A 12,301-nucleotide genomic window follows, 5' to 3' on the forward strand; every position below is an offset into this window, starting at 1 on the left:
ATTAAAACATCAACTCGAGAATCCTTTTTGTGGGAAACATTTTTGTGTCGAGTTCATTCATGACAGGCTGAATAGTCAGCGACATCAGCGAGTTTACTGCACTGCACAGTCCACCAGGAAAGAATCAAACACTTACCCTTCCTCAAGGATACATGCAATCCATAAGATTCATTGGAATCTCAGGTGGCTGTTGAGGAGTCGTCTTCACAGCCATCTCTGGTTTCCGCATAGATGTTGACGTAGTATGGACAGGATTGAAAGGGAGCTTTCCATACATGGCAGGTCCTGAAACCGACAGCTTTTCTCTCATATTCACCTCTCCGCTCTGGACGAAGGACTCACCTCATGCACTTTTTTCTTGCGTTCAACAGAGCGAGCATTTTACAAATCCCCTGTGAGGGGAGCTATACACTGAAACAGCGTTTCACATGTTAAATGCATTGATGTGGGTCAACATCATTGGCTCAAAATCTGAAAGCTATTCGTCTAATAATGTACGATGTAGGCTATAAAATCAGACCTAGGTATGGTATTCATCACGAAATAAACGTTAGCTTGCCTACTGCTTGTTCTTCTCCCTTGCAGTGACGAACGCCGAAGGTATAGCCTTGTTCATATGCGCTATCATATAAGGGGCATTCTGGAAACATGGTGTGTCATCATCCTGAATAGGTTTCTATCTTCCAAATTGTCAAGTGAGTAGCATATTCTGATAACAACCAATCAACTGACCTTGGGCTACTAGAAATACAAAAAAAACATCTGAGTAAATGCAAAAGTAATTGATGGTGGGAGCAGTCATGATTTACCTCAAAGGTATTAGAGATTTTCTTGGTATATATTTTATAACATACAGACATTACATACAGACTCAAACAAGTGATAATTGAGAGACTACAGTGGCCTACAAAAGATTACATTAGTGACACTACTTACACCATGTTGCCATGGTTTCTACTTGAGATGACTCATCTACTGTGTTTCTGGAAAGGCGTTCACATCTCTGTGGATACCATTATCATCACCCCTTTATTCCTCTCCTCTGGTTATCATTGCAATTTTATTATCTTTCAGGTTATATCTGGACATAGTCGCAGTCACTTGAGAAAAGGGGCTCCAGTGAGCAGGGCTGTATGGCCCCTGTTGAGAGGTTTTAAATGATAGCTTAGGGTGAATATCGGAAAAGTGGGACATTGAGTGGGTCCTGAGCAGGACACTGGCCAGATTTAAGGTGCCCGGTTATTAGGCTATATTATATATTACAGTATGCACATATACTCTCACTGCTGCCAATTTAGGCAGAGTTGAGGAAAGTCATCGACATGTGTAGCTGTTCCTGTATTAGCCACACACCTCCAGTCCTCTTAGAAGTCAAGTGCTGTGGTGGGTTTGGTCTTGCTGCACACATTGCAGACACTATTCTCGGCAACCCCAAAAACCGTACAACTGGGCACCTTACCCAGAAATACAACCCTAGGGAGCCCACTCAAGCCTGCAAATGAGGAACATTTTCTTATTTTTCCTCTACTGAAACAGATTTTGATTCATGTTAAATGCACATGAGGCACCCTACAATTCTGGACCTCCACTACAGCCTTCTATAGTATTGTATGTTTTTAGGATAACATCCTCCACATAACCCCTTTTACCGTTCATTAACTGCTGTCAAAATGTGCTCCAGTTTTGTGACATAACAGGCAATCATTCATGTCACCTGTTAAACTGGCTGATCTGGAATTAAGACATCAAACAACATGCTTTTTGCAAACACCTTCCAATGTTCCCCAGAGGGTGGCAGCAATGGTCAACTATCACCACCATTTGCCATACGTTTCCCAAAACGATTTGTGTATGTGCTAAAATGCATTAATAACATTTGGTATGAAAACATTTTATTGAATATGTTTGTGTGATAAAACAGAAAGCGATAGTCTATAAATGTAGTCATCTTATTGATATGTGTCCATCTTAGTCACCAGAGAGTTTGTTTCACATAGAACATTGATATGATTATGATCAGGACTTTAAAATTAAGATGACATAACTTGTCATAGATGTTGTGCCGTCTTTTCAGCTGCCGTCCCGGCAGAAATCACTTCCTCAAGGTTGGTATCCGTCTCAGGGCTACCTGTGAAGAACACATGTTGAGTACTTTTTGTTTGAACAAAGACACACTTTTTGGCACGATTGTGGTAATATACAGTTACATTTAGTCATTTAGCAGATGCTCTTATCCAGAGCGACTTATAGTAAGTACAGGGACATTCTCCCCGAGGCAAGCAGGGTGAAGTGCCTTGCCCAAGGACACAACGTCATTTTGCAGGGCTGGGAATCAAACCCACAACCTTCTGATTAATAGCCCAACTCCCTAACCGCTCAGCCATCTGACCCCCTAATATGGCAACATAAGAATGTTTTCTGAGAACAGATTCACTCACTAGGCAGGGGGTCCTGAAGGCTGGCTGCGCTCTTCCTGTTTGAAGAGGGGGAAGTCGACACTTCTAAATCCTTTAACAAATAAACAAAAAAACAACAACATTAAAACGTAATTCAACCGGCATAACCACTTACCTAATGACACTGGTCATTTAAGATTTGGAAATAATTTTACCTTCTTGACTTTTGACTCATGTGACCGTTTGGCAAACAGAGAAATGAAACTCTTGCGATCTAGAAGAGATTAAAAGCCCACTGTGAGTAGAAGAATAATTTCCCTAAAAACACTCCATTTGACCTTATACAAAGTATTAAGAGAACATTTACGTTTGTATGCTAGTGTTTGGGACTTGGTAAGTGGCTGATTCTTCCTCAGCTTCGCCCTGACAATGGCGGCAGACCTCCTCCTGGCCTCTTTGGAGATTCTAACTGCATCCAAGATCAAACCTGAGGGACAAATGCACACACACAAGGCTATTGCTGCAATAAAACAATGAACATTTTAGGTTAGAGACAGCTAATCTGTCTCAGACGGATTTTCAGCAGAGGGAATGATTCTGTGTACAATAGATTGTATTGAAATACCTAAGATTAGGAAGACGTAGAAGAACAGGCCCAAAGATAAATTGACCTTCATAACTGATGCGGTGTCAGTCATGACGTTCACTCGGGGTTTGATTTTGTTCGCACTGGGAAATCCTCCTTTGCGACCTCTGGCATAGGCATCCACTGCACAGGAACAACATTTTGGCTGTCATCCCAGGAGAGTAGGAAATTCTTCAACTAGTCTAGCTACATCATCACTTAAAAAGATAGGATGAAAAACTAGAAAGCTATGAACTGCTGACTCACACTGAAGTGACGAGGTCTGTTCGTATTTCTGCAAAATAGATTGCAGGATACCAACGAGATGGCCCTCTGTGTCGTTCCCATTTTGGAGATATCCATTAGCAGGTCCATTGGTTGAGCTGTTTTCTCCTGAACAAAAATGTTAAAGTGATTTCAGATACGTTAGAGCTACTAAAGACAGCTAGCTAGGCATAACAAGCTACAGTACCAGTTAGTTACAGATAAAGCTAGCTACTTTTCAAGCAAAACTTTTTTGTCTGTCTTGCTCAAATTAGATAAGCTAATGGTACTGTCAGTACTGTTTTACAGTACAGTCAGTATCTACTGTCTAGCTACTTATGCCTTCCTCAAGTTCATGGATGTCAGGCTACTGTACAGTAGCCTACTGTGCTGGCAATCACCTATTTTCAGCAGGTTTTGGATCAAAACTTATAGTTAATCAGGTCATCGGCAGAATTTAAGTTGATTTGAATTGTGCTACAGTACTGTATCCTAGCTTACCTTTGTCAACCGAAATCAAAGTTGACACTGAAGTTGTCTCTGCATCTGAGAGGGTTGCATTAGCACTTCGCACTACCAATACTGGCATCATCAGCAGATACCAAAAGGTTGTTGACATTTTGATGTTGCACTCAACACAGGATGGCTAGATTAACAAATAACAATATTAATCCACCTTTACATTTGTCCAGCTTGCTAATGTTATGTTTGTTAGACTTGAACAGCACAACTGGAGGTTAACCCTTTTTTAACGGTCAACGTATGGTGACGTCAGGTCATATTATTGTCGGTCTAGAGCTAATTGACATGGGAAATGTGAAAACTACATAGACATAGCCTAGTGTTGGGATACATTGAGAATGGGAAACTATTTAGAGCTATTTATTTATTTTAATAAGTTACCTTATTAATTCGCCCGCGCCTTTTTTGCTAGGTCTAGGTCGAGGCGGGATGGGGCTCGGGTGTGTGTGCGCGCGCGCGCGTGTGAGCACAACCAGGGTTGTGTGGTAGAGTTATGACGGAAGCCCAGTCTGATACTTTTTTATAGAGAATTTGTAATGACAGGGTGTTATGGGTGTGAATGCCCACACACTCTTAACGAATAGGCTGTGATCCGCCTTGGCTTTCAGCTATACATGTCCCAATCCTACATCCAGCTGCGGCCTGGCACTCAATAATGGATCCGCCAATCAAACTCAAAGAAGAACAACAGATGTGCCGTCGAAACTCCTAAACACATTCCTCTCGCTGAGTAGTGAGGCAAGGCATCTAGTACACGCCCATTCCTAATAGGCTTTTAGTGTGTGCGCAAATCAGGTGAGGCATAGTTGACTGAAGAGGAGAACACGACAACGTTTATAGAAGAATCAAACATTTGCCAGTGAAAGCAGTGTGAGACGTTTAAAGCTTTGTAAGAGTAGGTAACTGGTTACCTACATCGTTTCTGTGTTCGAGTAGGCTAAACGCAACAGGTGTATAGACTAATAACGTTTTAGCGAGGTGGAGAAAGACACTGATTGAAAATGAATGGGACTGATCGTACATCACTGTCTGAATACGGATTCGAGCAACAATTTGATGAGCGAGTTGCTATCGAATGGATGCAGGAGAACTGGTAAGGAAAATCCCACTTGCTTTTAATTGTCTGTAGTACTAGGTACTCAAGAATTTCGGAGTCCTACAATCGCATGCCCAAACTGAAAATTCTAGTCTTGCTTTCACCACCTTGCCCTTAATTTTTTGGGGGTTTCTAACCGGATTTTCTCGAATTTCGCGATGGGCTTCGTCGCACTAAAATTAGGAACCGGTATGAAGGAATTGAGGCCGACACTAGATTCTAAATTGGCCCTTTTATTTTTGGCCCGCTTAAACAGGCAAACAAGGTGAAGAGCTAATTATTGCTCAAGACAAAGTTCCGTAATGGGGTACATTACAATTTGATTACCTTAAATGCGCCTGCCTTTTAGTTGAGTAACTTTGTCTTGTTGAATAATCATGTTTTTAAGGAGCCTACCTTTTATTCTCGCCAACTTGGAATCAAGTTTCCTTTGACAAATTTCAGATTTGATTATTTTAACCTTCCATCTGTAACTCAAAATGTCACTTTACACTTTGTACAAAAAACTAACGATGTAAATTTGCCTCTTCAGGAGCAAGTCATTTGTGTTTTGTGGCCTGTATGCAGCGCTGGTCTTCGGGGGGCAACATTTTATGAAGGAGCGGCAAAAACTAAACCTTCGTAGGCCACTGGTGGTGTGGTCACTCAGTCTAGCCATCTTCAGGTAAATTGGGGTTTGTAGACCAGCAACTTTTGCATTTGATACAGCATTTTGTCCAATTATACAAACCCTCCCACTACCCATATTTTAGAATATGCATTTAAATTCAAAGCAATGTGGATTAATGTAGCCTATAGGCTTAGAGATGAGCCAGTAATTAAATGTGCAATACTATATATGCGTGATTGTAGCTTTCAATGTTTTCTGTGAAGAGTAGCCCCACCCATGCTTAATCCTAATCCAGTACTAGAGTGCTATATGAGGCCTCACAGACCAACCTGCCCTAATCCATAACCAGCCTCTGAACTACAACTACAATCCCAGTTTGATTGAACAGGACCACTATAATCCAATGTTCATATCTCCTGGGCTGCACTTTCAGAGGAGTTTGTGCCTCTTGTAAATCCACCTGACAAGAAAATGGATGTGGTTTACACCACATGTAAACATTTAACCTATTGTTATATCATCTGGCCTTTTGTATTGAATTATTCTCGTCTTGAATCAATCCTCAACAATAGCACAATTATTATTGTCTGTCAGTGATCCATTAACAATATACAGGGCTTATTTTCAGGTTATAACAATTCTCCTATAATTATAGTTTGTCACAAACTGACCATTGCTGCTAGGAGGCATTTGTTTTGATGGGGGTCAGGTTTTTATTTTAGATGTTTACTCGCAGTGCAGTTTGCAGCTGCGTGTGTTGACAATTATGTGATCAGTGTCTTTTTGGACCCCAGGAAGTTTAATCTGATGAATGTTGTTTTTACATTTAGTCATTTAGCAGACGCTCTTATCCAGAGCGACTTACAGTAATTACAGGGACATTCCCCCCGAGGCAAGTAGGGTGAAATGCCTTGCCCAAGGACACCGTCATTTGGCACGGTGGGGAATCGATCCGGCAACCTTCTGATTACAAGCCTGACTCCCTCACCGCTCAGCCATCTGACTCCCCCCATTTGCTGATTTTGATCCAAATAAGCTAGTCTGATAGTAACGGCAACCAGAGATGCTCTGGTTACCAACGAAACAAATTTATATCAAGTGAGAAACGCAATTGATTAATTGACCTACAGAACTGCCTCTTCTAAAAACACAACCACTGGAGGCATCCAATGGGAAATGGAAAGTTGTCTCTCTGCCCTTGTTTTTCATTGATTGTCATCTCCTGTCTTCAGTATCATTGGAGCTGTTCGCACAGGATGGTACATGATGCACATACTCTCCACAACTGGCTTCAGACAGTCTATATGTGACCAGAGTTTCTACTATGCCCCAGTCAGCAAGTTCTGGGCATGTGCCTTTGTCCTGAGCAAAGCCCCTGAACTAGGTAAGACTTCCATTCAAATCTGCATCTGAAAACGTTTTTTATCCTTGACGTCAACCGTTAACAGGGACAATTGGTAGATCGGTTTCAGTAGCCCATCATGCATTGGGTTATGTTTGTGGTGATTGCCCACTGGAATATCACTGCAATACGAGTAGGGAACCGCCATAACTCACCGTCTCCTCCCTTGCAGGTGACACGGCCTTCATTGTGTTACGTAAGCAGCGCCTCATCTTCCTCCATTGGTACCACCACATCACCGTGCTGCTCTACTCCTGGTACTCCTACAAGGACATGGTGGCCGGCGGCGGCTGGTTCATGACCATGAACTACTCAGTGCACGCCCTCATGTACTCCTACTACGCTGTTAGGGCGGCCGGCCTGCGGGTGCCCCGCCCCTTCGCCGTGGTCATCACCACCATGCAGATCGCACAGATGGTCATGGGGCTAACTGTCAGTGGGCTGGTGTACTGCTGGATGCAGGAGGGTGACTGTTACTCCCGAGTTGACAACATTGCGTGGGCCTCGCTCATGTACCTCAGCTACCTGGTGCTTTTCTCCTCCTTCTTCTACCAGACCTACCTGCGAGGCTCTGGACGAGCCAAGGTCGCTAAGACCGATTAGGCTCTCCTCACTTCGGTTCATCCACGTTCAATACTTGTTGCCCACATCACCCCCAAGCTTAATATTGTTGTACACTTTTGGTAAGACGTTTGTTTTTACGGTAAATTTCAGAAATGGTCACAACTGAGGTGTGAATCTGTTCAGACTTTTCACCTGGATATTGCATTAGTTCTTTTCTCCCCGTCGAGGTTGATGTCTATGCGTCACAGCAGACACCCATTAATGACACCCAGTTTCCGAGCAGACAGGTATGACAGGTTTCTCTCTTGCATTTTTATCTCGATGCTGTTGCTCTGAACTTGTGAATGGAGGGTGGATGATCTGTGCCCTTTTTTGCCCCAGCCCCAAATAGTTTGCATTTCTCTGGCATTACCTCAGGTGAAGGCTTGCAGAACAAGCTTGTCTCCTTGCAGGTGTATTTGTTGTGGGTGTGGAACTCGTGGGCGTCTCAAAGATGAGCCCAAACTCACTTCCTTGAAGTATAGCTTTGATGCCATTCAGAATTTAATTTGAAAGGAGCTTATCAAATTATATTCCTCTAAGTAGGTTTTATTTATAGACTATTTATTCACCTGAACTTATGATGCTAACTGGACTGGTGCTGAAACGTTCAATGGTCTCACTCCAAGTCTAGTATTGTCAGTTTTTACACACAGAATTGTTGTATTTGTACGCGTGCGATGCAACATAGTATGTTAATTGTTATGCATTCAAATGGCTGGCGCCTCTATAGGTTTAGTACGACTGATGTCAGGTATTCTGTCCATCTCTACGTCATTCTCACAGGAATGAGTTTTATTGACTTTAACCCTTAACATTCCATTTATAAAGCAGTATGAGCCAAATGTTAAACTCTCAAAGACTACATTTCATAGATCTTTTATTGTAGTTCGTCTTCATGCTGGCCAAGTTTATTTGTTTCCGCAGTCATATTTATTTTCGTATTTATTGAATTACCTAGATTTTATTTTGGATGTCTAGATGGTGCAGCCATAACTGTTTTCTACTGGTAAAATCTATTTAGTGTACATGGTCATATTGACAAATGTTGGTTTTTTGGCACAGCATAGCTTGGAGAATAATTTGTGATTTGAAGGGCATATCATAAAATATTTTATACTTGTACAGAGGGGGGGGGGGGGGGGGGGGGGGGGGAAGAATGCCTTGTTTATGAAGTATCTTTGTTGAGTTAACAGAATGTACCCTATGCTGCAGTGATGGTCAACTCAGGATAGAATCTGAAACTAGCATTTTATTTTTAGCTAGTGCTGTGTACAAAAAAAACACTGATGTGCCAAATGAAGCAGAACATGTAAATAATTGGAGTTACTGATGACGGAAGCATTGCCCGAAGGACCTTAATTCCACTGTGATCCAGATGTATATATTGTTGGATATGATTAAAAATACCAAACCAATTGAATTTTATTTTAACTTGAATATAATAAAGCTGGACTGTTTGTAATTTCTTGTTGTGGCAATCTGTGAATTTACAGCAGGTAATTTCACAACACTACCACTTTGTGTGGCCCTCTTTCAACAAACTAAAGCTAAGCTTTTACGCATTTGACTCTGAATCCTTTGAACTTTTACAAAACTAAGACTGGTATTAGAATCTAGATTCAAGATTGGAAAGTACTCAAATTTTTATAGGTGTATTACTTTTACAAAAACAAAGACTACAAAGACTTTTTGAAGAGGTTTAATAATTTCACAGTCATTTTTGTGCCTTGTACAACTATCCTTGATACTAAGGCACTAATCTCCTTTCAGGCAGTACAGGCAGACAACTATTTGAGTTCGAAGACTAGAATGTTCTGAGATTAAGGGGATGTCTGGCCCATCTCCCTCCAGCTCTTCCACAATAACAAGTTGTTGCTCTTGGCCTTGGCGACAAGAAAGCGAGGGAGCTTCATGCCATTGAACTGACCCACTCCGTCATTATGGCCCATAGCCAAAAGCATTGTCACACTGCCTGTTGAGTAGAAAAACATTGTTAAAAACCACAGCTTTTTTGCACAAGACCATATGCCTCAAACAAGACTGGAGAACTGGTATAGTAATGCGTTGTAGTTGGTGTAGCAATAAACTAGCAGGGGATGACTTGTGATTCTACTGATGGGTGGTTGACATCAACGGATGTTGGATATTAGATGTTATATTAGGTGTAAGCTGACAGTCGTAACTAAGTTGTATTCATGATCAAAGGGATGAGAAGCGTAGTGGTGTGTGATTCCGTTACCTGGGTGATAGGCTGCCTGAGCCTTTCCAGCCAAACGATATGCTATGTTGTTAACCGCAACCCCAGCGTGAAGCCCTGCGGCATATGCAGTCTTGGGTTCCTTGAGATTGGTACAGTCCCCGACTGCGTACACGTTTTCATAGCCCTCCACCTGCAGATGCTTGTTCACTTTCAACGCTCCGTTCTCCGCCAGGCATCCGTCTGAAATGGCAATGTCAGCGAAGTGGCACGATAAGCTGATTGAAGATTTGAATGATCAAATCGGTCTTTCAAAACACCATGGCATACGATAAGAACCACAAACATTGCAGGTCATTGAGGAAGTGGGGGGGTTGAACCAGTTACACTAGAACAGCAGAGGACAGGAGTATAAAAGGCAGTATTTGTCTCCCTCTTGTGACAACGAATGCAGTAGACAAATCGATTATCTCTCACACAAACATACTCAAAGTTGAGCTATAAGCGGAGGAGTTGATCTTGGACCCGGTGCAGCTGATAACAAGGTCTGCTGTGATCTCCAAACCCTTGTCTGTGGTAATAACCGTATCCTTCTTGATCACATTCAATTCCAGCTCAGCCAAGTTAGACACCTTCTGCCCTGGAAATAAATAATAAAGATTTATCAAAAATACTGACACACTGGGTAATAAATGTGTTGAAGGAATGAGTGAACAATTCATTTAAAGACTAATAAAGTAATTGGGAATATCAATTATCCAAAATATTGTGAAGTCTTAAACTGCTCTCTACATTTTAAACATATATATACACATATATATACACATATATACATATACATAAACACTTGAAAAGTGAGCCCTCCTCCATGATCTTGTAATGATGTAGCTGAATGGAACCCTAACTTTATCTATTCCTGTATGTTGCCATAACTATGCAAGCTCTTTCTGACTATGCAGCTTTTGGCACTGCCCTCCGCATTACATCTCACCCAGCACAAGTTCCACGCCTTTCTCCAACAGCACCTCCTTGGCCTGCTCTCTGACACTGGGCAGCAGCTCTTTGTCTGCCATTCCGATATGAGAATGGATTAGAATCACCTGAAAATATATGGAGAGAGATATGAGGTGCAGACACATGACTATGGATTTGGTTTTAAGTCTGTAGTTTTGAATGGTCTCTACATGATGATTTGGAGTATAAACAAAAGAAAGAAAAGCCCTCTTCAATCTTCCAGTATCGTGAGTCTGAGGGATGCATTCTACCTTTTTGTCTGGGTATTCAGTTTTGATCTCTGCAGCCATCTCCACACCTGTGGATCCACCCCCAATCACGAGGACTGAGCCAGCAGCCTGGATCTTATCAACAGGAAGAAACTATGTTAGCATTCAACGGAGAAAACATGTCTTCACGTCAACATAGCACAAGAGAACTTGATTCACAAGTCCATATATGAAGTAGTTGACTGATCTAAGACCCTACCTCATTTACAAAGTCCTCATACTTCTGAATGGCTGACTGGTATGAGACCACAGTGTTGTGCCCAGGGAAGGGTCCGTCGGTGCCCGTGCACAGTATAAGATGAGAGAATTTCACTTCCTGATGCATAAACAAACACATCTGCCATATAGTGTCACATAACATGCGCTGAGTTTAACAAAGTGCCACAAAGTGTGTTTACCTTCCCTCCATCCAATACTACAATTTGAGAGACAGGGTCCACCAGAACCACACTACCCTGAAGAAAACGTTCTCCAAATGTTTCAGCATACGGGATAAAGGTCTTCGGGGCAAAGCCTGTACGAAATGACTCAATATAAACGTTATGCTCAACTTTGATTTAATAAGCAGCCTAGTTTGAATGAGTGAGATTTAGGTGAAGAGTCAATGTGATGCATACCACTCTGTACAGAGGCTCTCAGTGCAGCCACATTGTGATGAAAGGCATCCCGCATGTCAATGAGAGTAAAGGGTATTCCCTTGTACTTGAGTTGCTGCGCTGCTGCGACGCCACCAAAACCACCGCCGACTACAACCACATGAACACCATCCATTGATATTTGGCCACCCATGATCTGTGAAAAATTAACCAAATGAAATGACAAACAATTAAAAAATATACAATTTAACTAGAAGGGAAATCTTCGTCATTTGAGTTCAAAAACTTTTAATTGCAGTAAAATTCCTGACAGACCCTGGAGAAATTAAATGAAATGTTAAAAGAAAAACAAACAAAAAAGTACGTGGTACATCATATTCATAATTATCAAGCAACTAATTGCAAATGTAGGGTACGTGCTCTTAACCTCGTAAAATTATACGATTATTTTAGAAAGAAAAACAATTACCGAATACAAGGAGCCCGGTGTGTCACTATAATCGGCAGTGTGCAAATTCGCTAAGAGACTTTAACAACTTTTCAACGCGTAAGAGTATGTTGTCAACACCCATGGAAGCAACTCTATTAAACAGGAATTCATTTCCTCCAATAGCAGCGTTTCCGGAAGTGGTGGGAGGATATTTGCGAGGGTGAATTTGGGTAATCAGGGATTTTTTTTTGCATGCATTTTCTCATCGGAGCTT

General features: G+C 41.7%; 2 protein-coding genes across 3 annotated transcripts; one reads left to right on the forward strand and one right to left on the reverse strand.

Annotated features, from left to right (window-relative positions):
• The first annotated feature begins 4,583 nt into the window (after positions 1 to 4,583).
• Positions 4,584 to 8,983, forward strand: LOC124473491 (elongation of very long chain fatty acids protein 6-like). Its single transcript, XM_047028974.1, has 4 exons — positions 4,584 to 4,900; positions 5,436 to 5,567; positions 6,746 to 6,897; positions 7,088 to 8,983. Exons 1-4 carry the CDS (start codon positions 4,809 to 4,811, stop codon positions 7,516 to 7,518), a joined length of 807 nt encoding a protein of 268 aa, XP_046884930.1. The 5' UTR covers positions 4,584 to 4,808; the 3' UTR covers positions 7,519 to 8,983.
• Positions 8,648 to 12,195, reverse strand: aifm2 (apoptosis inducing factor mitochondria associated 2). Of its 2 annotated transcripts, XM_047028962.1 has the most exons (9): positions 12,067 to 12,191; positions 11,619 to 11,793; positions 11,400 to 11,515; positions 11,201 to 11,317; positions 10,984 to 11,076; positions 10,710 to 10,818; positions 10,206 to 10,358; positions 9,761 to 9,961; positions 8,648 to 9,493 (listed from the first exon to the last, which is right to left on the reverse strand). In XM_047028962.1, the coding sequence occupies exons 2-9, from the start codon at positions 11,788 to 11,790 to the stop codon at positions 9,342 to 9,344; spliced, it is 1,113 nt and encodes a 370-aa protein (XP_046884918.1). In that variant the 5' UTR covers positions 11,791 to 11,793; positions 12,067 to 12,191; the 3' UTR covers positions 8,648 to 9,341. The 2 variants fall into 2 exon arrangements, with proteins under 2 accessions (XP_046884918.1, XP_046884917.1); XM_047028961.1 differs by having other exon boundaries at positions 10,710 to 11,076; positions 12,067 to 12,195.
• Positions 12,196 to 12,301: the final 106 nt, after the last annotated feature.

This window comes from Hypomesus transpacificus, chromosome 11 (genome assembly GCF_021917145.1).
Source record: "Hypomesus transpacificus isolate Combined female chromosome 11, fHypTra1, whole genome shotgun sequence".
NCBI classification, from domain to species: Eukaryota; Metazoa; Chordata; class Actinopteri; order Osmeriformes; family Osmeridae; genus Hypomesus; species Hypomesus transpacificus.